At 49.8% G+C, this 23970-nt stretch overlaps 1 protein-coding gene across 1 annotated transcript in view; it reads left to right on the top strand.

Moving 5' to 3' along the window:
* The window catches only part of LOC147030134 (uncharacterized), a 137467-nt gene extending 117066 nt beyond the window's left edge, over positions 1-20401 (top strand). Inside the window, exons 33-36 of the mRNA XM_085872165.1 lie at positions 1232-7708; positions 16695-16966; positions 17090-17255; positions 18792-20401. Coding sequence (XP_085728291.1) covers positions 1232-7708; positions 16695-16966; positions 17090-17255; positions 18792-18838 — 6962 coding nt within the window. The 3' untranslated portion in view covers positions 18839-20401. The remainder of the gene's footprint in view (positions 1-1231; positions 7709-16694; positions 16967-17089; positions 17256-18791) is intronic.
* The last annotated feature ends 3569 nt before the right edge of the window (positions 20402-23970 follow it).

A 23970-nucleotide genomic window follows, 5' to 3' on the forward strand; every position in this document is an offset into this window, starting at 1 on the left:
CCTGGGAGGTGTGATTGCACTTTGTTGTGGCTGGGTGTTTGCTCGCGCTCATGTTGCGGGTAATTCCACTGAAATTAAAAATGGTGGTAAATTGGTGGTCAAACAAGAATAAAAGCAGTGAGGATCCCACGATATTCTGTAATCAATCTTGCGATTTACATCATCTCAAGATATGTCCCTGTGCGTTGCACGTGCATTTGCGCACACGCACGCACGCACACACGTATCATTATATAAGAAGATAGCAGGGACTCGCATAAATTCCACAGGTACCCGCTATCTTCTTCTACAATACGACCCCCCACTCCCAACCCCAATTTTTCAGCCCTACTCACAACCCCAAGTCCTCAACTCCCCCTCCCCTAACCACTCAACTCCCCCCTCCCACAACAAGTCCTCAACCCCCCCCCCAAAGAAGTCTTCAAACCCCCAAACTCCCTAAACCAAATCCAAAACCCCCCACCCCACCCCCTTCAACCACACCCCAACCCAGTGTTCAAACCCCCTCCCAACCCAATGTCCTTAACCAGACACAACACCCTCCCCCTTTTTCTTTCAAGCAAAAGGGCAAATTGTTGTAATGTCTTTACATATTTATTCATTACCTCATTGAAATAGTGGATTATTTAACTCTTTATGCCATTAGTTACTTCACAGAAAGCGTGATCGAAACAGGAAGGGGATGTCTGACAGGTCATGGTTTATTACGGTCGGTCGTTTGTCCATCCATGTAATTTCAACTCTAAAGTGATTATGAGAAGACCAATTGTGTTAATAGATGATCGTAAATTAATTATCTTCTTGAAGTGTCTTGTACTTGTGTACGCATCGATCCAAATAGCGGAAATCGAATATTTCTCAAGTTACAATTGTGGGTGGAGTCAGGCCAACTGTCCAACCAATCAGTGGGAAGGATTGTTACTGGAACACAAACCGACACACAGACAAACGTATTATTACATCAATAATTTCAATGAAAGGACACGAAATTGCTCACAATATCAATACGAATGATCAAATCTTTTACATACTTTTCCATTAACATGACTAAAGCTTATTTCATAAATTGATTGATGATAGAGAGACATGTCCTGGTGTAGCCACAAGAATGAAAAGCAATTGATCATTTTTTGTTGTTTCATTTTGTTTTGATTATTCTTTAACATTGGTAAAATTTTGATCAACCTATATCAACCATATTCCCCTCCCCCACCCAACTTCTCTTCCACAGTGAATGACATGGCATTAAACTGGCAAAATCTGTTGCCAGCATTAGGTGTGAAAGAAGCCACAAATGCAGATCTCGGAAAACAAGGAGGGAACGTGGACGAGCCAGAAAGCAACATGCAGGGAATTAATGATAATCGGAGAAAGAGCAGTCAAGTGTGTGATGTGGACAGGGACAGGCAGAAAGGGATCATAACAGTTAGAAAAGAAACTGAAAAAGAAAGAAAGCATATGAAAGAAGGGGAAATGGGGTATAAGAGCATGATTGAGGCAGAGAACGGCCAATTGGAGGATGAGGTGGGCAGCATGATGGAAGCAGAGGGTGACGGACTTGAGGGCGAGGCAGGCAACGGACGTGGGGGCAACGGAATTGATGACATCGCAGGAGACAGACCTGAGGGCGAGGTGGACGACGGCCCTGAGGGAGATTTCAGCATGACAAGAAAGACCAAAGATTATTTTCAGAAAAATGAGAAACTGTTAGATGTGGGACATAACAAAGGTGTGGAAGCAGTTTTGAAGGATACCAAGGATATACAAGGAATAACAGCAGATACCAGGGGTATGGAGAGAGGCACGATGCATTTCAGTGAAAGGGAAGAAGGTGCACAATATGCCGTGAATTTGGAGGAATATGCTATTAGAACTATGCACTTGGAAGGAGACGTTATTGAAATACAGGGAGAGGCTGATGCTGTCAGAGATGACATGTATGTGGAAGGAGGCACAGCTGACACTATGGAAGTGGAGGAAGGTACAGCGGATTCAACGCATTTGGAGGGACAGGCAGTGAGTGCCAAGGCAGAGAGAATGGCAGGGGAACTCAGACAGAAAAATGCACTGGCAGGGGCAACAGTTGACATGGAAGAAACTACATGGCAGACAGTTCATTTCAAGGAAGGGATAAAGGACACAATTCAGGTGGAGGATGTGGGAGCTGTAACAGATCAGGCAGAGGTACCGGCCGAGCTTCCGGCCCGGTTGGAGGGGACGGCCGAGCTTCCGGCCCGGTCGGAGGGGACGGCCGAGCTTCCGGCCCGGTCGGAGGCGAAGGCCGAGCTTCCGGCCCGGTCGGAGGCGAAGGCCGAGCTTCCGGCCCGGTCGGAGGCGAAGGCCGAGCTTCCGGCCCGGTCGGAGGCGAAGGCCGAGCTTCCGGCCCGGTCGGAGGCGAAGGCCGAGCTTCCGGCCCGTTCGGAGGCGAAGGCCGAGCTTCCGGCCCGTTCGGAGGCGAAGGCCGAGCTTCCGGCCCGGTCGGAGGCGAAGGCCGAGCTTCCGGCCCGGTCGGAGGCGAAGGCCGAGCTTCCGGCCCGGTCGGAGGTGAAGGCCGAGCTTCCGGCCCAGTCGGAGGCGAAGGCCGAGCTTCCGGCCCGCTCGGAGGCACTGGCCGAGCCTTCGTCCCAGTCGGCACCTCCGGCCGGGCCGGAAGCGCCGGCCGAGCTTCCTTCCTGGTCGGAGGGGCCGGCCGAGCTTCCGTCCTGCTCGGAGGCGCCGGCCGAGCTTCCGTCGCGATCGGAGGCGCCGGCCGAGCCTTCGTCCCTGCCGGAGTCGCCGGTCGAGTCTCCGGACCTCCTGGAAGTGCCGGCAGAGCCTCCGTCCCTGCCGGAGCCTCCGGCCCTCCTGGAAGTGCCGGCGGAGCTTCCGGCCCTGTCGGATGCGCCGGCGGAGCTTCCGGCCCTGTCGGAGGCGCCGGCGGAGCTTCCGGCCCTGTCAGATGCGCCGGCGGAGCTTCCGGCCCTCTCGGATGCGCCGGCGGAGCTTCCGGCCCTGTCGGATGCGCCGGCGGAGCTTCCGGCCCTGTCGGATGCGCCGGCGGAGCTTCCGGCCCTGTCGGATGCGCCGGCGGAGCTTCCGGCCCTGTCGGATGCGCCGGCAGAGCTTCCGGCACTGTCGGATGCGCCGGCGGAGCTTCCGGCCCTGTCGGATGCGCCGGCGGAGCTTCCGGCCCTGTCGGAGGCGCCGGCGGAGCTTCCGGCACTGTCGGATGCGCCGGCGGAGCTTCCGGCCCTGTCGGATGCGCCGGCGGAGCTTCCGGCCCTGTCGGATGCGCCGGCGGAGCTTCCGGCCCTGTCGGAGGCGCCGGCGGAGCTTCCGGCCCTGTCGGAGGCGCCGGCGGAGCTTCCGGCCCTGTCGGAGGCGCCGGCGGAGCTTCCGGCCCTGTCGGAGGCGCCGGCGGAGCTTCCGGCCCTGTCGGAGGCGCCGGCGGAGCTTCCGGCCCTGTCGGAGGCGCGGGCGGAGCTTCCGGCCCTGTCGGAGGCGCGGGCGGAGCTTCCGGCCCTGTCGGAGGCGCGGGCGGAGCTTCCGGCCCTGTCGGAGGCGCGGGCGGAGCTTCCGGCCCTGTCGGAGGCGCGGGCGGAGCTTCCGGCCCTGTCGGAGGCGCGGGCGGAGCTTCCGGCCCTGTCGGAGGCGCGGGCGGAGCTTCCGGCCCTGTCGGAGGCGCGGGCGGAGCTTCCGGCCCTGTCGGAGGCGCGGGCGGAGCTTCCGGCCCTGTCGGAGGCGCGGGCGGAGCTTCCGGCCCTGTCGGAGGCGCGGGCGGAGCTTCCGGCCCTGTCGGAGGCGCGGGCGGAGCTTCCGGCCCTGTCGGAGGCGCGGGCGGAGCTTCCGGCCCTGTCGGAGGCGCGGGCGGAGCTTCCGGCCCTGTCGGAGGCGCGGGCGGAGCTTCCGGCCCTGTCGGAGGCGCGGGCGGAGCTTCCGGCCCTGTCGGAGGCGCGGGCGGAGCTTCCGGCCCTGTCGGAGGCGCGGGCGGAGCTTCCGGCCCTGTCGGAGGCGCGGGCGGAGCTTCCGGCCCTGTCGGAGGCGCGGGCGGAGCTTCCGGCCCTGTCGGAGGCGCGGGCGGAGCTTCCGGCCCTGTCGGAGGCGCGGGCGGAGCTTCCGGCCCTGTCGGAGGCGCGGGCGGAGCTTCCGGCCCTGTCGGAGGCGCGGGCGGAGCTTCCGGCCCTGTCGGAGGCGCGGGCGGAGCTTCCGGCCCTGTCGGAGGCGCGGGCGGAGCTTCCGGCCCTGTCGGAGGCGCGGGCGGAGCTTCCGGCCCTGTCGGAGGCGCGGGCGGAGCTTCCGGCCCTGTCGGAGGCGCGGGCGGAGCTTCCGGCCCTGTCGGAGGCGCGGGCGGAGCTTCCGGCCCTGTCGGAGGCGCGGGCGGAGCTTCCGGCCCTGTCGGAGGCGCGGGCGGAGCTTCCGGCCCTGTCGGAGGCGCGGGCGGAGCTTCCGGCCCTGTCGGAGGCGCGGGCGGAGCTTCCGGCCCTGTCGGAGGCGCGGGCGGAGCTTCCGGCCCTGTCGGAGGCGCGGGCGGAGCTTCCGGCCCTGTCGGAGGCGCGGGCGGAGCTTCCGGCCCTGTCGGAGGCGCGGGCGGAGCTTCCGGCCCTGTCGGAGGCGCGGGCGGAGCTTCCGGCCCTGTCGGAGGCGCGGGCGGAGCTTCCGGCCCTGTCGGAGGCGCGGGCGGAGCTTCCGGCCCTGTCGGAGGCGCGGGCGGAGCTTGCGGCCCTTTCGGAGGCCCCGGCGGAGCTTCCGGCCCTGTCGGAGGCGCCGGCGGAGCTTCCGGCCCTGTCGGAGGCGCCGGCGGAGCTTCCGGCCCTGTCGGAGGCGCCGGCGGAGCTTCCGGCCCTGTCGGAGGCGCCGGCGGAGCTTCCGGCCCTGTCGGAGGCGCCGGCGGAGTTTCCGGTCTTGTCGGAGGCGCCGGCGGTGGCCCCGGCATCGGTGGATGAAGTTGAAACTGGGCTGAATGTGGGGATAACTACAGAAACCATGCAGATTAAGGGGTTCTCTGATAAAGAATCTCCTGTGGTGTTGGAGGGATGTGCAAAAAGAGTAAATGGGGGGGATGGAGCTGTTGGAAAGATTGATGAAAACATTGAATTGGAATGTAGAAAGAAAAAGCGAGAACGAAGGACCAAGAAAGAACGAAAGGGCAAGCGAGACCGAAAGACTCAGAAAGAGACAAAGATTATCAGCTTTGTCGAAATTGATTGTCAGCGTAATATTGGGAAAAAGAAACGAGCAGAAAAACGACAAGAAATTAAGTCAGAAAATTTTTCTGATAACTCTCCTTCAAAGAATGATGATGAAGAATACACTTTTTTAAAAGAAAAACCAATTGAAACAGTATTGCCAGAAACATTAATTGAAAAAACATTGAACAAGTTTGAGACGCTCGAGATGGTTGTGGACGTTGACACACAAGAGGGCGTAGACACACGAAAAATTGCTCAAGCGGTGTTGCAAAAACCTGTAAATTGTAAACTATTGCAAAATAATCAGAAGTTTTTGACAGCGTTGGAAGCTGACGAGGCAGTCCCAGTGCAGGAAATTGAGGATGATTGTGTCAGTTTGCAGAATGCTGAGGCTGAGGATGAAGAGGGTGCTGGGAAGTGGGAAGCTGAGGCTGAGGATGTGGGTTGTGCTAGAAGATGGGAGGGCAACGATGCAGATAGCATTGGGAGGCAGGACGTCAAGGAAGCAGACGGCATCTGGATGCCTGAGGAGGTTAAGGATGCGGACTGCGTCGTGACGCGGCACGTCAAGGACGCGGATGGTGTTGCAACGTGGGAGGTCGAGGATGTGGACGGCATTGCGACGCGGGAGGTTGAGGATGTGGACGGCGTTGTGACATGGAAGGTCGATGCGGACAACATCGTGACGCAGCATGTCGAGGATGCGGACGGCATCGGAATGTGGGAGGTCGCGGATGTGGACGGCATTGCGGCGCAAGAGGTTCGGGATGTGAACGGCGTCGCAACGTCGGAAGTTGAGGATGTGGATGGTGGTGTGACACGGGAGGTCGAGGATGTGGACGGCATCTCGATGCGGGAGGTCGAGAATGTGGACGGCGTAGTGACATGGCATGTTGAGGATGCGGACGGCGTTGCGATGTGGGAGGTCGAGGATGTGGACCGTGTCATGACACGGGAGGTTGAGGATGCGCACGGCATCGCAACGTGGGAGGTCAAGGATGCTGATGGTGTTGCGATGCGGCAAGTCGAGAGTGTGGACAGCGTCTTGATGCTGGAGAACAAGGATGCGGACGGTGTCACGATACAAGGGGGTGAGAATGCGGATGGCACCAGGACCCAGGAGGAAGAGCATCAGGGTGGTTCCACAGCAGTGAGAGCAGAGAATCAGAAGGATGGGAGTACCGTGCCACCACGTGCAGAGAATGAGGATGGTGACACGATGCCCAAAGACAAGGATGGTTCCACAATGCCGGGATCCAAGTTTGACTGTGGTTCCACGACGAAGATAACCAAGGATGAGGAAGATACCATGACTTTGCCAGCAAACGATGAGAATGAGGTGCGTGTGACAGTGCCGGGAGATGAGGACGAGGGTGGTGCCACTACAGTGGAAACCAAGGGTGTGGACGAGCCTAATCCGTGGGCGGCCAAAAATGCGGACAGCATCGGTACGTGGGCAGATGGCGCCCATACACAGGCGGCCGAAGATGCAGACGACGTCGGTATGCAGGCGGGTGAAGATGCGGATGGCGCCGGTACATGGGTAGCCGAAGATGCGGACAGCACCAGAGCTTGGGTAGCTGAAGATGTGAACTGCATCGGTATGCGGGAGTCTAAGGATGTGGACGGCACTGGCATGATGGATGCTGAGGGTGATGGTTGCACTGCTTTGATAGAAATCGAGGATGAGGATGAGGAAGGTTCCATGACACCACGAGCAGAGGACAACAATGAGGAGAGTGAAATGACACCAAGAGCCGAGGATAAGGGTGAGCATGGCTCCCCAATGCCGGGAGCAGTAGGTGATGAAGGTGCCTGGGCCCTAGAGCCTGAGGAAATGGGGGGTTCCCTGTCCATGGAGCCTGAGGATAAGTTTTCTGTGCCACCAGAAGTTGGGGAATGCAAAAATCCCTGGGAAGCATTGAATGATGAAGGTTCTTGGCCCGGGGAAGCTAAGACAGTAATGGGGGTTGAGACCTGGGAAACCAGGGATGTGGAGGGTGCTGGGGATCAGGATGGTTGCAGGTGCCAGGGTGCCAAAGATGCTGAGGTGGCTTGGGCTGGGGCCTGGACAATGGATGGTGTCAATGGGACCAGTGTTCTGGAGGGTGGTGATGACGACGATGATGATGACAATGACAATGATGATGATGGTGTGGGGGCTCAGTGTGATGATGTGGTGTGGACTCAAGAGTATATAAATAGGGCTGGTCTGAATGTTTATGAGGATGACAATGAGATGGAAGTCAAGATATGGCAGGTTGAGGGGGTTCGGATGCAGGATAAGATGGCATCGCCTCATTTTCAGACAACGAACGAAGGAGCATTAGAGAAGGGAGAAACGTTTCAAGAGAAAGAGGAACAACCAAGGACACATAATAAAATGGACTTGTTGGAAGATGAAAATTTTGGAGAGCAAGAGAAAAACGCCAAATATTTACATGCTTTGAAACAATTGGATGTTGATCCAAGAATCCTGGAGCGAAAATGCAGAGATCCTCAATTGCTGGCACAAGATTCTTGTGAAGTCATGTCACATGGTGAGTGAGAACTGTGTTCTTGTTAGATTCTGTCCTTATAATTCTGCAGCATATAATTTTATCTAATTTGCCAGCACAAATTTACTTTGTCCCTTTCCACCGAAAAGTGCTTGAAACGATTTAAGGATTTCTTGACACATCCAGATGAAGTTCAAAGGGGAACACCACCTTAATTTTGATTGAATAATTAAGGATTGTGCAATACATTTTGGTAAATTTTAAGGGAGAAACACCAGGTTAATTTTGATTGTAAGCTCATTATTGCCCTCATTTAAGTGTTTGCCTATTTGCCAGTAACATATTTTATCCTGCAACCCTGGGTTGAATTATCTGAGCAGGTTGCTCATGATGCTGGGATTCCAGGTTCAAATGCTGTACCCTCTGTTGAATTCTCTGTTGTCTTTTAATGTCATTGTAATTCATCAAAGGCATCGTTGTCACTTCAAAGGTATAATGTTCTTGTCTTGTGCATGAAACGTGTACAAGCTCCCCCATGCGAGTCTTAAGCATTTTTGGATAAAATTTATTTGCTGATAGAAATAAAGCATGTATTATTTTGCTGGTAGGAATACAGTGGTGTATTTTTTTTAAACAAGGCATCGTCTACAAAGAGTAGTGATGTACGCATAAGTAACGTATATTTTGAAAGCAGCTATGCTTGTCTGACCATCCAGACAGTGAAATGGAAGACAGTATGTCACAATCTTGCACTGTAACATATCCTTTGGGATTAACCAGAGACAAAGTTCAAGGCAAAGGCATACATTTCCTGTCCAGCAGCCAGCCTGATCAATCGCTGCAACAAAAATAAATGATGATGATTGTCAACAAAACATACTTCCTGCAAAAGTCTGTCGAAAATAACCGGGGCAGAGAAGAGTTGTGTGAACACGTATTGTGTGAGTCGTTTTTGAAATGTCCATTCAATTCACCTCGATGAGTTTCATATGCAGGATTTGGAACGCATCACCTGTTTCACCAGCTCTGCACACCAAGAATAGTTAGTTATCTTGTTTACTTTCAATAACAGTGCCAAAGATCCTCATATCACACAGGTCTTTTTTTTCACTAAACTGTCTAGCTATAAACTGTCATCCTGATGTTTCACAGACAGGGTGATTCATCAGTATGTGCACCGTCCCTCAGATGGACGTTAAATTTGGTGTCCTGTCTGCTGGTATTTGTTAGTGGATGCTAAATATCCCACCGTGTCCTTCGTGAAGAGTAGGCGAGCTATTACCGGTGCTATTTTTTTTTCGTCAAGATTTATAGAATGTGGTAAAATGGGAGAAGGATTGGCTTGTAACCTTCAACGTGAAGAAGACTCAGTTGATGTCCTTATGGGAACTCCCTGAGTTTCGTCTAATTGGGCTTAATATGTTCCCAACCTCATTTGGGAGAAGTATATTTCCTGTATTGCAAAAAATGTTTCCAAATGCATTGGCTGTGTCTATACCATGCACAAAGATTATACTTCCCTCCAATAACTCTCTCTTTTCTCTCTGTAAGGCCACGATACGGCCTCTTATAAAATACTAGTAGAGCCTTTCTGTCGCTTCGCTGACGGACAAATTAGTCATCGTATTTGCCAAAAAATTTGGGTGGAAAGGAGAAGAAAAGGAAAACAAACTTACCCGTGCATTGAGTGCTTTAACCCCTTATCCATACTCCAAATTCCCCCACCCCCAACACCGGCTCCCTCCCACCCTTTGCCCCCTGTTTGTCTCAATGTCCCTTTCTGCTTGATAAATTTTAAGGGGGAAACACCAGGTTAATTTGGATTGTAAGCTAATTATTGCCCTCATTTAGGTGTTTGTCTTTCTCACGCACAATGACAGGCTTTGACATGCCCTCCGTTATTTTTCCTCTGGGAGAGGGGTGGGGAGAGATGGGGGTGTGGAGAAAGGAAGGGCAACAAATTTACCAGTGCAGAGTGCTTCAACCTCAGCATTGCCCAGGTAAAAAAAGGAATTGTAATACTCTCTGCCACCACCACCTAGTGGCGCCACACGGTACACATTTATGGAGATAATTTATGCCCCCCCCCCCCACATCCCCGTGTGAGGCCGCGGCCACGGCCACATAGCCTATGTTACCCCCACCCCCACACACAGTTGTAGGTATTACGTCTAGTTTGGAATTTGTTACTTAAAAGATGTGGCTATGCATAAGGAACAGAGAGACACAGACAGACAGACAGACAGACAGACAGAGACAGAGAAAAAAATAATAATAAAGACAGACAGACATTGCCAATGGCACATTATTTATATATATATATATATATATATATATATATATATATATATATATATATATATATATACATATACATATACATATACACACATGACGTATATTGCTGCGGACCCGGGGTCGGGGGCGAAGGCCTCAAGGGGTGAACTACCTCGGGGTCCCACCAGACTCACCGGAATCGCAGGTCGTCGCACACGAATAACTTTGTGATGCGGCGGGTCGCTAATTGACCGCGAACGCCAATAACTCGACCACGTGACTTAGGGTCCTCCGTCTATTAAATACCTTTTACCTGAAGGTCACGTGATCTAATTACCGGGGAACACACCCTCGGTAAGCACTTGCTTAAACCGGATCACCTTACCAGATGAGATGCAGCCAAGTGGAACTGCCAAGCACGTACCGGCTCGGAAACAGATAGTTTTGGGAATAACATCCCGGATAAACTAGGGTGCGAGCCATGCTGGACCAATGGAAGAAAACACGAAAACGAGCTGGGAACATTTCTATACAGTACATTTATTTACAACCAAGCAAGGAAAAGTATGTGGCACGTTGAATGGGGCTTTATTTTATGTACGGCAGGGGATAGCAAGGAATTTGTGGTGTGTGGCAAAAGACAACAACTTACAAAGGAGGACACAGAGCAGGACTATCCCGACTATCTTCTACAATCTTACTTAATCTTGGACAGTCAGTCTCTCTCTCTCTCTCTCTCTCTCTCTCTCTCTCTCTCTCTCTCTCTCTCTCTCTCTCTCTCTCTCTCTCTCTCTCTCTCTCTCTCTCTCTCTCTCTCTCTCACTCACTCACTCACTCACTCACTCACTCACTCACTCACTCACTCACTCACTCACTCACTCACTCACTCACTCACTCACTCACTCACTCACTCACTCACTCTCTCTTTCACTCTCTCTTTCACTCTCTCTTTCACTCTCTCTTTCACTCTCTCTTTCACTCTCTCTTAGATAGCCAAGAAAGGTGAGAATGAGCGCCCTCTAAATACCTGGCGCGGTCGGCTAACCAACGCCGCCCAGGATGCTTTGGTACTGGTGTCTACGGTGTGGTAGTGGGGAGGTGCGATGTATGCGACGTGAGGGGTGCGGTGCCGTGCCAGAGGAAAATGGGATTTCGAGTTAATAACACTTTCTTCTTTGTGTATCGAGAGGGAGGAGAATAGATGCATGAGAAGGAAGATCCCTAACCTAGCCATGTAAAGGTCTGTATATGTAGCGTGTATCTCCATGGGACGCTCCGCCTGAGCGTTCCCACCTCGTGATATGGTGCGTTATCTCCTTATTTATTCGCCAGGGCTCGTGGCAACGTACGCTCTGCACTGGTCCTCCATCTGTGGCTGGCGGTGAATCGCTCTGGCTTTGTGGAGGTGGCGGAACATCAACAGCTCGGCAGGGAGTCCACTGTATGCTCTCAAGGACAGCAGTTGCGCACAGATGATGTTCTCGAAGAAGAAGCTCTTTTAACAGCTTCGCGCTACCCCCTTTTATACGCCCCAGGCGAAGAGTGGGGTGAGGACCGGAAAGCGACGCGTTGTCGCCCAAATCCTGCTCCTCCATTGGGCAACACTGACCCAAGCCATGCCCCGCCAGTCTCCGGGACCGAAAACCAGCTCAGATGCCCACCAGCTCTGGCACGGCTCAGAGCTCCTGACTTAACATGGGGAGCATGCTCCCTGAGCCGGCATCCCGGCCCCGAACGTGCACCGAGTGTCGTCTGTATGTTGGATGGTAGCGGACTTTCTCCGTCACCCACGGGCTCCTTCACGAGCCAAAATGCACAGCCGGGACCCGAAACAAACTCCTGGATCACCTTTTCCGCAACCCATCCTCGTTGCTTATGGTCTTGCTGTGGTCTGATGACTGGATGAGGGCTTTAACAATTCCAGACGCTCACGCGGGACGTTCCCGGTGAGATGTGGTGTAGCTACATAGCATCTGTAGCATGGTTGAGCATCGCGCGGCGCCGAGGACAATGGCTGCCACCGCGCGGTGCTCAAAATACAGTGGCAAATGGTGGCGATGCAGATGTACGAGGTGGTGTGTGAGTATTTTTCCCGTGTGCGGGAGGCATTTGTGGTCAAAGTGGTGAAATTTGGTGAGCGAGTTGCGGAGTAAAGTGAGGTGCCAGTTGGGAATTGGCACGTAGATTTGAATTGAAAATGGCACGCAAATTCCCTAGGCAGGTTGTCTTGAATGCAACTGTGACGATCCGAGCCACGGGAGGCATCGCGGTGTGCCTATTAAACAATTGTCTGTTGAATGGCTTGTGTGCTTGCATGCTTGTTGTGTATTATGGCTAAAAGGAAAGGGTTAGAGGTGAGGTCAGCGTACGAATCAAGGAGATATTTATTAGACCCAACTACGAGTCCCACACAATGCAATACTTCCCGTTAACCCACTAGACAGACACTAACCCTAACCCTAACCCTAACCCACTAACCCTAACCCTAACTACACATGAGTGGAAGTCTAACTACACGAATACTAATGAAATAACTGTCTGGGGATCATTGTATGTTGGGTGCCATTGTCTTAGAGGCATGCGGTTTTGCAGAACCACAACAATATATATTGTTCCCATGTCTGGGCTGGTGCACCTGCTTGTCATCTTTCTCTCCTTAACAAGATCTTGCAGCATGCTGTCTATCTTGGAAAGCATGACTTAGTATCATCACTGGAACCTTTTTCTGTCCTGCAGTGTGAAGCTACTTTGTCTCTTCTACAGAAATTATCATGGAAGCTGCTCTGAAAGTCTCTGCTCCCTTGTTCCCCCGAGCATACCTTCAGATGTTCCGCATGTCTTGCAGCTTCTTCACACCCCTATACTGCAGCTATCCCTCGGGCAAACACTGTTTTCGATTGATCCACATTCGTTCCTCGTCCTTCTCGACTCTGGAACTCCTTTCCAGTGTCCTGTCAGATTTCCCTCATCCTATAAACCTTCTGCAATTCAAGAGGAATGTCTACAAATTTCTTCTGTTCTCTCTCTTAAACTTCCCTTGTGTCATCCACACCGAGAGTGGCCTTTGGTCTTGTAAAGGATGAGTTCTATTTTTTTTTAAACACAACCCTTGGGCAGATTTCAAATTCCTGCTTTAAACTCTGGGGGACCACATCAGTGACACTGTTGCATCCTCAGCAAAAGATGCTACCCGCAGCCACATACTGAATTTAATCGGGGAGGAGGAAGAGTGGTAAAAGACTTGATTATGTCTCCATTGGCTGATGTCGATTTGATTTCATTGCTGCTCACTCTTGTCACATCACACTTGGCAAGCATGGCAAGTACACCAAATACCCCTCAACATGAAATGAGTGAGGTCTTCGTCCTGCAATGAACTGAAATAGAATAACAGTCCAAAAATGTCAATGCTGGTGATCAGGGAAGAATTCCTCTTCCCTCTTGCGCTAAAGCTGCTGCTCCATCATATTTTTGTTCCTTTGTTTTATGATCAAAAGTTGTATCTTTGTGGGATTGCAATCACAATGCTTTGTTTGGAATAAAGTTGAAAGGTATTATAAAAATTAACCCTCTTTACCGCTTTGAAGATAATCAGTGACAGACAGGTGAGGTTTTCAGGATAACCTGGACTCCAAGAGCAAAGTTTTTCAACAAGGGGTTCGTGGAGTCTTGAGTTCATAGCCACATCTTATAGGGGGTCCATGAAGTATGTTAATTATATCAGGTTTTTTGGAGGTTTTTTTCCCCATCAAAAGTTGAGGTTCGGGGAAGAACTATTGTTGCGGGGCCGGGTATCGGCTGTGAGCACGACCACTAGATGGAGCTGCAAGTCAGCCCGACCGAACGCCCGGAATGTATAGGTCGTCGCCCCGGATAAGTCCGGAGCCGACGGGTCCCTTATCGAACCGAAGTTCGCCAATGGATAGACCACGTGGGGTAGGGTCGATTGCCAATTTCAATTTACCTAAATACCCACGTGGTCCAACGACCAGGGAAATTCACCCTCGGCCGACTTTGTCCGAATCGAGTCGCGAACGCCAACTCGGATCCGGCGTAACCAAGCGGAATTACCAAAGTCGCGCCGGACCAAATGACAATTTACCGGCCCGAACTGCCGTACTAATTCTCAATCACGCGTCATGCTCAGTCAATGCAAGAATGGACATGAACGAGCTGAAAACATTTAACAAATGGGAGTTTATTCATACAATAGGTGGGGAATGAGGGAAGCACGTAAGGGCAGAGCTAAACCGAATAATAGAAATGAAAATGCAAATATATATAGCAAAAGCACTTAACAGTTTTACTACTTACCAGACTGGCACCACAAACACACACACGCACACACACACCCAAAGAATCAGACCAATTTGTCTTTATTTGGATCTCCAGCCCGGAGGACAGTCGGGCTGAAGATCAGGGTAGCTGGTGGCTACCTGGCCGCGAGCGCGCGGCTGGCGTCCACTCCTTCCTGGAGCTCCGGTCACCCAAGGATGGACTAGCACAGCCGAACTCAGTCGAGGTGATCGCCTAAGCTCGCGCTCATTCGGAGGAGGAGGCGGCGGAGGCGGACGAGGACCAGGACTGACGAGGACTGTGGCAAAATCTCTCCTCTTTCCTTCGAGGGAGGGCCCTCTTTTTATGGCCACTCACCTTCTCATTGGTCGGAACCATTGCGCGATTCCCTGGCCATCCTCCATTGGACAGGCGCATGGTAGGCGGGGCAACTCCCACCCCCCTGGGCGGAGTCCCGAGCGGAGGCATTTGTGGTTCCGCCCACCGCCTCACCTCTGACCGCGTGTCTAATGGCGATCGTGTTGAGTCGGAGACGGGGCGGGGAAGATGCCCACTCCTTGCTGATTGGCTAAGGAGGGACGCCATGCCTACGCTAGACTCCGCCCACGCGCACGCCTGCTGGCAAGTGTGCGAAGAATGCCACGAGCATCATGGCGTCAGGATGGAAGTGAAGATGGTGTTGTTATCGTTGGTGTTGTTAAATAAAAGAAAACCTTGTGGTATAGCCTGCGGGCCTGCGGGGCGGGGCATGATGATGGGGGGAGTGGTCGTCGTGGGCATCGTGTCTGCCAGGAATATAAGGAGTGCGCGCCACCTGAGGCGTCGTAGTGATGCCGTAGTCGCCCGGCTTGTGAGTGTACTGAGTACGTAATAAAGGAGAGCTGCGGGCAAAGTACGCCCGCGCTCGCGCTTGTGCAACACAGCCCGGCTCGACTGTTCCCCCGCTCATGTCTGCCTGCTAAGCATCTCTATCACGACACTACAAACCTGACTATTAAAATAACTTCACAGCGCATTTACATTTATTCACCCATTAGACGAGGAGATGGAAGCTATCTATAAAACACATACTTATCGAAATTACTAAGCCATAGGAACCTGAATGTCTGTGTGCTCATGGCTTCCAGATTTGCAACACTATAACACCAAATAGAACGGAGTAGAAGGAGGAAAAGTACACTGTGAGAATGAGAGTCAGGGAAGAAATTCACAGTGTGGGTGAACAAGCTCAACACCAGCTGAAGCAGAAGCATTAACGGGCTGAAAGAACAGGCTGGGAAAATCAGGGATTAAAGATCAATGGAGGAAGAAAAACTGAGAGAGGGGAGAACGTACAATAACCAGGAAAGGAAGAGGGTGGGCTTGGGAAGGGTTAATGAGGATATCAAATATCAGGTGTAGGGATTGGGATGGCCTGAGGGTGTGTGAGCTATCCAGGAATTAAATCGAAAGGTGGGGGAGGAAGAATAAGTAATATTGGAGAAAGATATTTGGAAACGAGTCAAAAAGATATGAAACATTTTGTATTGTGATTTCGATGTTAAAATATTGGAGTTGACAGAAGGTGGGTGGTGAGTTGGTAATCTCAGTGAGGGGGGAGGGTGAAATATAGATGGCGAGGAAAGAAGAATGAGATTTGGGACTCGATGAGTTCATGAATGAGCTATAAAGGAATAGTGAGAAATGGGTAACTTCAATTTTACTTTTGAGTTCAATTCAACAGATTAAAGATTGCAAATGATTGAAACGAAAACGAAAATGTCATGCTGATATAATTGTCTATCTTTCGTCTTGTTTTTAAGTATAATTATTTGCCAATGTTTCTGGTAAGAAATCGAGGTTCAATTTCTCTGAGTCAGACGTAATACCTCGTACCTTTCGAGTGGGAGTTCCTAGTGTTGGTGACTGTGTGTCAAGGGGTTTGCAAGTACATAAATGTCGAAGAACCCTGGCCTAGAGGTCTGTGCACTCACCTCTGAGCCATTTCGTGTGGGTTCAAATCTCAACCCAGCTATAAACTGTCACCCTGCATAGTGTTTTGCCTCCAGGGCAATGCATCATTATGCGCACAGACGTCCATCAAATCTGGACCCAGCTAAAAGCGGTAGGACCAACCTGCCAGCACTGGTCGTTGGTGCACGCTAAAGATCCCATGGTGTGTTTTGCAAAGAGGAGGGCGAGTTATCGTCGACACCTTGAAAATTGTCAAATTCCTCCTTTAACCTACACGGGCCACTGCATCAGCAGCACAGCACCATTCCCAGCAGCGATACAAACCATTGGCCATGTGTTGCACACAAAATTACAATAGGTTTTAAGAAAATGAATGATTGAGCTTGTTGTCCCTACCTAAAATTGGAAATAATGTTATCCCCATATTATATCCTCAATTTTTACTCCAGTATCAGGTACTCTTATCATCGAGCTGTCTCCACACCCTTGCCACTCCCTCCAGGTGGTCAAGCAGATAGAATGTCTGGTTTTACGGATATTATGGAGTCGGGTAAGGACTGGGCGGTTCTCATGCCAAACTCGAGTTCGTGCCACCCTCTGTCAACGTGTCCTCCACTTTCATCCCCATTCAACCATTCAGTGAAAAGTTTTCTGAGCTCTGTGGACTACTCGTCAACTATTTTGGTGTCTGATCAATCCAGTGAAGTGTTCACGTCCATGCAGAAAATAACGCAGGATTTTCACGAGATTCTCAGTGTTTTGTATAAACTAAAGGTAACTTGTTCGGTTGATTTCACCCACTCTTATTTATTTATTTCGCTTGTCCCATTGAGTCACTCTTGCTGTGAAATGCATTTTAGTTTATCGTTTTCTTCCCGACCCCCTGCCATTCCACAGAGTGATTTCCACATCATTCGAGAAAGACTGGATTCCACTATTCCACCACCTCCCCCTTCCCATGCGCCACCACCACCACCTCCTCAGCACCCACCTCCTCCTCTCCCTCAGTCATCTCCCTATTCTCCCACAAATTCTGTCTTCCCTGTTAGCAACGTCAATGCAGGTACAGAAGGTTGTATTCAAAGAGGAAGAAAGTGGGAGATCTGATGGCTTGACTCTTGCAAAATTAATATACGAGGGCCACACCGAAAGCCATGAGCACATTTATTGTACAGTAAAACAAAGGTACATGTAAGAAAACTGATATTGTCAATATTAACTTGACATACCACATTGCTTTCCACAAAATCTTCAGAACGATCCACATATTTCTGCCAGCGCTGCTTAAGTTTAAAAAATCTCGCTACGGGAGAAAATTTCCTACACATGGCTATCTGGACTGCCTCGTCATTTTCATAGTGCAGGCATCTCGTGTGATCTTTCATGGGCAAGAACAGGGGCCAAGTCTGGACTGTATGGGGGCTGGGGGAGCACTTCCCAGCAATTCTTTGAGATTTCCTCGAATGTCAGACGTGCAGTGGGAGGTCTTGCATTGTCGTGTTGAAAGATGACAGCTTTTTTCATCGGACGCTTTTCCTGAAGTGCACGTTTCAGTTTCTTGAGCATCTGAATGTAGTGAGCCACGTTAATGGTTTCCCCTTTTGTGCAGGAAATAAACCAGTGTGCATCCCTTGACATCCCAGAAGATGGTTCCCATAACTATGCTGGCAGAGGGTACTTTTTTGACCTTATTGTTTTTTAGAGATGTTGTAGTGATGCCATTCCATGCTTTGCTGCTTGGTTTCTGGGTTGAAATGGTGGAACTATCCAGGAATGGAACAAACTTTCATCGCAACAAAAAAATCCAACGGGATCAAACTTTCATTAACAGTCACGATACGGAACAAAGTAATCGCTCTCGGCAGCATGTCGTCAGACCAACTGCAATGACGCAACCATGCTTGTGGTTTTGTGTTCCACCATAAGCAAACGGGGGCTCAAACATTCCGATATCCCAAGGTCGCCATCATCTCCTGACGGCATGCTGTCTTTTGCGAAGCTGTGCTGCGATCTCTCTAACCATCACCCTTCAGTCCTCACTGATGAGTGCATCAACTTTCTGCTCGTTGCGTTCAGTCGGGCTGATCGGCAATGTCCGTGTTTCCGTCTTTTAAGTGGATCACCCACCTTCTGACACTGCTAGCGCCCATGCAGGAATCTCTTTACACCTGACTCAGTTGGCCGTAGATATCTGCAACTGAGTTGTTCTCCTTCACGAGGAATTCAATCACTGCACTTTTGCGAAACGGTATGTCGTTAACAGCCATTTTGGCACAATGGATTGTGGGGACACCAGTGGTGTGCATTCACTGAGCATGTGTTTATGTTGGAGTGGATAGATGGATAGATGTCGCTAATAACGCATGTTCCACTATATTCGGCACAAACGTGTGGAATTCACTGATGATCATGACTTTTGGTACGGTCCTCGTATATTTGAAGATATTATGTCATATTATCAAAAGATGAATGAAAGCGAAACTTGAAAAAGATGTAAAAATGTTTTTTTTTTATTATTATTTTAAAAAATATGACATGATGTTTTGATCACAGGAATGCTTTCAGGTTCGATTTCCCTCCTCCATTATTTTCTTTCCAGTTGAACAAGATGATGGTGGTGATCAACCTTTCTCCATGAAATCTTGACCGAAACTACTCCATCACCCCCCTACTTTCCCTCAGTAGTGTCATTGAAATAGATGCTGTATCCGTGCACAATCTGTATTATTTCACCTTCCTTCCCCTCCTCGCTGTTGTGATTGTTTTTTGCGTTTCTTGCCATATATGTTGGATTTCTTCTTCTTCTTTTTTAATACTCTTTTGTGGCACTAAGTTTCCTTTTGCTTGCCCAGCATTGGTCTCTAATGAAGGCACATATGATGATACACTGTCATTCCTTTCACCCACGACCCTGTCCCCAGTAACGACCATCTTGTATGATATTAATTTACCTCTTTCCTCTGCGATATTTATCCCGACTTAATGAATTCTCATTTTCGAAGACACGGTGAATGAAAGAATAACATCCGTTTTTCAATCCTCCCCCATTTCTTTCTTTGCTCTGAAAGCCCTTCTTGCCAGCTTGTGCAATTCCTATGCGATATTGTATCCCATAGTGTTCTTTTAGGTCATATCTCGTCAAATACATAACGATCTGTTACCAGTTATGTAAGCTATCATAAAACTGCTACAATTTTGTTCTTTGAAATTTCTATAATTTATACCATTTGAATCCTCGAAGCTTTCCCGTAGGACTCGTATAAAGTTATTTTGAAAACGCTAACCTTGCTGTTTGCATTTTAATCACCGCGACCCCCACTCATCTCCCGTCCTGAAACGTGATGCACCCCGTTCTCGCACTTCTCATTAAATACATAATTTATTTCGTTCTTGTGAATTTCTAAGGAAAGGTAAAACAGCTTTTTGTAATGATAATAATAATAATAATTATGATATTAATAATGATGTTGTTTAAAACGACAGATTATGTTGAGTTGGTGTAAGAAATAAGCTAATGGGTGACATGGCTACTGTTTTAAGATGTTTGATACTATTGTTGTTAAAACGTTATTTTTGTCATTGTGTGCTATTTGCCATTAAGCTGGGTGATTTGTATCTACAGCTTTCACGTTAAACTGCTGCAATCAACGTATGCCAAAACATTGCCATATATTGATCGTCCTGGTACAGGATGTGCCAAATGTTTATTATTGTTATTTTTTTGGTTTCTATGCAATTCGATGAATGCTCCGTTTGCTCTTTTTGTATCTCTCACCTCCCTGTTTCTTCGGGGGAGGCCCAGCTACCAGCCTTATCTGTATCACAACGTCAAAGCTCGGTCCAAACATGCTGCTTCAGCCTCTCTGGAGAGAACTGAAACGCGATTTATATTCCTGGATGAGGGACCTTGATGGAGTCTCTCCAGGCATCCTGACACCCTGGTTTTTCAATGTTGCTGCAACGACCAACAAATGTCCGTGGCTCATGATTGACAAATTCCTTGAAGTACAGTACTCTTCACTGTGGACATCGATGGTGGTTTTTATTTTTAACAAAGTAGACTGGGTGAAACGAAACTTTGTACAAATTGTGAAGGAGTTTTCCACCATCCCAGTTTTGAAGAATATATAACCCACAGGTGCCCCCCTCTCCCCCTCCTTCATCAAGATTTCCATCGCAGCACTCAATAAAGTGTCAGGACTTCAAAAACCCCTCTGCTTCTAGATAATTTGTGTTTTTCCAAAAAAAACAAAAAAACAGTTGAATTCTTGGCTACTTGAGTGAAATATTAATTTGCTTTAAATTATTTCATCTCACTATTAGGCTGGCAGGATGGCCTAGAGCTATTCAGACTCGTTTCTGACCTGTCTAGCCTGGGTTTGAATTGCGACCAAGCTATAAACTGGGAATGCAGGGTGAGGCATCGATGTGTGTACCGTCCCTCGGATGACGTTAACCCAGGCGCCCTGTCTGCCAGTATTAGTTGGTGGATGTTAAAGAGCTCACGGTGTCCTTCGTGAAGAGTAGGTGACCTATTGCCAGCACATTGAACAAATTTGGGGCACTGTAACAGCAGCAGAGTTTTATTCCTCCTCCCCCATCAAACCTGCAGCCATGTGCTGCATACGCAAGAAGAAGATGATCGCACTATTCAATCGATCAACGTTTTTGTTTCCATCTTGCCTTTGCTGTTATTTGCTATTGCCCTCTATTTTATTTTAATTTAGCCTCTGCCACAAATATTACCTCATCATTACCTCTGCCACTGAAGGTGGACGGAGATCATGTTTTCACCCCTGTTTTGTCTGAGCATGATATCTCAAGTTGTGGACGATTTATGACAAAACTTGGTGGATGAGTTGGGGAGGTGACAAGAACAAGCCGATGAGATTTTGGACATCCGGATCGAGATACAGCCTCTCGGTGGGATACAAAACCTAAACTGTTCAGCTTGGCGGAGGTATGCGCTCTACCAAGTGCAATTCTTGTTTGAGATGACTTGTTTCATTCTGTATAACCGGGGATAGCAGGATGGCTTGGAGGTGCAGTGTTTACATTTGAGCTGGCTCATCTGGGTTTGACTCCTGATCAAACTATAAATTGTCATCCTGGTGCTTCACAGGCAGGATGTTGCATCAATGGGAAAGCTGACTGTTCCATCTATTAGTATTCGATTTCGGACCCACCATACCTTTTCAAAAGATTATGCCACTTTCTTGGTAGTTTGGCCAACTTGAATTCCTGCACAGGTTGAGGCGTGCACCCTGTGATTGAGCATTGACCCGTTTTGGGTTCATTCATCACTGGAGAAACGTTCATAACGAGTCGTGGCCCACAAGCATTTTATGGCATATGTAATTTCATCACCGTCAAGCCATAACATTAAATGATGTACTGAGGAAAATCGAGTGATCATCACAACATGGAGTGGGTTTGTGAATCAGATTGAAATTGTTGTCCTCTTTGCCCTCATAACCTTCAGGAGTTTTGAAAGATTGCCTGTGGTGAGCCAGAGCTGTCCACCATGCACTTGTAATGTTGATCGGCTGCATCAGGTTTTTAGTCTCACCACGAAGAGGTTGTAACGAGACTACTGTAAAGCCCGTCTCTGTGTCCACGTCCATATTTTCGCTTTAATATATATCTCTCTCTCTCTCTCTCTCTCTCTCTCTCTCTCTCTCTCTCTCTCTCTCTCTCTCTCTCTCTCTCTCTCTCTCTCTCTCTCTCTCTCTCTCTCTCTCTCTCTCTCTCTCTCTCTCTCTCTCTCTCTCTCTCTCTCTCTCTCTCTCTCTCTCTCTCTCTCTCTCTCCTTCTCTCTCTCTCCTTCTCTCTCTCTCTCCTTCTCTCTCTCTCTCCTTCTCTCTCTCTCTCCTTCTCTCTCTCTCTCCTTCTCTCTCTCTCTCCTTCTCTCTCTCTTTCTTTCTCTCTCTCTTTCTCTCTCTCTTTCTCTCTCTCTTTCTCTCTTTCTCTCTTTCTCTCTCTCTCTCTCCTTCTCTCTCTCTCTCCTTCTCTCTCTCTCTCCTTCTCTCTCTCTCTCCTTCTCTCTCTCTCTCCTTCTCTCTCTCCTGCTCCCTCTCTCTCCTTCTCTCTCTCTCTCCTTCTCTCTCTCTCTCCTTCTCTCTCTCTCTCTCCTTCTCTCTCTCTCTCCTTCTCTCTCTCTCTCCTTCTCTCTCTCTCCTTCTCTCTCTCTCTCCTTCTCTCTCTCTCTCCTTCTCTCTCTCTCTCCTTCTCTCTCTCTCTCCTTCTCTCTCTCTCTCCTTCTCTCTCTCTCTCCTTCTCTCTCTCTCTCCTTCTCTCTCTCTCTCCTTCTCTCTCTCTCTCCTTCTCTCTCTCTCTCCTTCTCTCTCTCTCTCCTTCTCTCTCTCTCTCCTTCTCTCTCTCTCTCCTTCTCTCTCTCTCTCCTTCTCTCTCTCTCTCCTTCTCTCTCTCTCTCCTTCTCTCTCTCTCTCCTTCTCTCTCTCTCTCCTTCTCTCTCTCTCTCCTTCTCTCTCTCTCTCCTTCTCTCTCTCTCCTTCTCTCTCTCTCCTTCTCTCTCTCTCCTTCTCTCTCTCTCCTTCTCTCTCTCTTTCTCTCTCTCCTTCTCTCTCTCTCTCTCTCTCTCTCCTTCTCTCTCTCTCTCTCTCTCTCTCTCTCTCTCTCTCTCTCTCTCTCTCTCTCTCTCTCTCTCTCTCTCTCTCTCTCTCTCTCTCTCTCTCTCTCTCTCTCTCTCTCTCTCTCTCTCTCTCTCTCTCTCTCTCTCTCTCTCTCTCTCTCTCTCTCTCTCTCTCTCTCTCTCTCTCTCTCTCTCTCTCTCTCTCTCTCTCTCTCTCTCTCTCTCTCTCTCTCTCTCTCTCTCTCTCTCTCTCTCTCTCTCTCTCTCTCTCTCTCTCTCTCTCTCTCTCTCTCTCTCTCTCTCTCTCTCTCTCTCTCTCTCTCTCTCTCTCTCTCTCTCTCTCTCTCTCTCTCTCTCTCTCTCTCTCTCTCTCTCTCTCTCTCTCTCTCTCTCTCTCTCTCTCTCTCTCTCTCTCTCTCTCTCTCTCTCTCTCTCTCTCTCTCTCTCTCTCTCTCTCTCTCTCTCTCTCTCTCTCTCTCTCTCTCTCTCTCTCTCTCTCTCTCTCTCTCTCTCTCTCTCTCTCTCTCTCTCTCTCTCTCTCTCTCTCTCTCTCTCTCTCTCTCTCTCTCTCTCTCTCTCTCTCTCTCTCTCTCTCTCTCTCTCTCTCTCTCTCTCTCTCTCTCTCTCTCTCTCTCTCTCTCTCTCTCTCTCTCTCTCTCTCTCTCTCTCTCTCTCTCTCTCTCTCTCTCTCTCTCTCTCTCTCTCTCTCTCTCTCCTTCTCTCTCTCTCTCTCTCTCTCTCTCTCTCTCTCTCTCTCTCTCTCTCTCTCTCTCTCTCTCTCTCTCTCTCTCTCTCTCTCTCTCTCTCTCTCTCTCTCTCTCTCTCTCTCTCTCTCTCTCTCTCTCTCTCTCTCTCTCTCTCTCTCTCTCTCTCTCTCTCTCTCTCTCTCTCTCTCTCTCTCTCTCTCTCTCTCTCTCTCTCTCTCTCTCTCTCTCTCTCTCTCTCTCTCTCTCTCTCTCTCTCTCTCTCTCTCTCTCTCCTTCTCTCCTTCTCTCCTTCTCTCCTTCTCTCTCCTTCTCTCTCTCTCTCTCTCTCTCTCTCTCTCTCTCTCTCTCTCTCTCTCTCTCTTCTCTCTCTCTCCTTCTCTCCTTCTCTCTCTCTCTCTCTCTCTCTCTCTCTCTCTCTCTCTCTCTCTCTCTCTCTCTCTCTCTCCTTCTCTCCTTCTCTCCTTCTCTCTCCTTCTCTC

This window comes from Eptatretus burgeri, chromosome 3 (genome assembly GCF_056783735.1).
Source record: "Eptatretus burgeri isolate ZD-2024b chromosome 3, Ebu_testis_v1, whole genome shotgun sequence".
In the NCBI taxonomy this organism is placed as follows: Eukaryota; Metazoa; Chordata; class Myxini; order Myxiniformes; family Myxinidae; genus Eptatretus; species Eptatretus burgeri.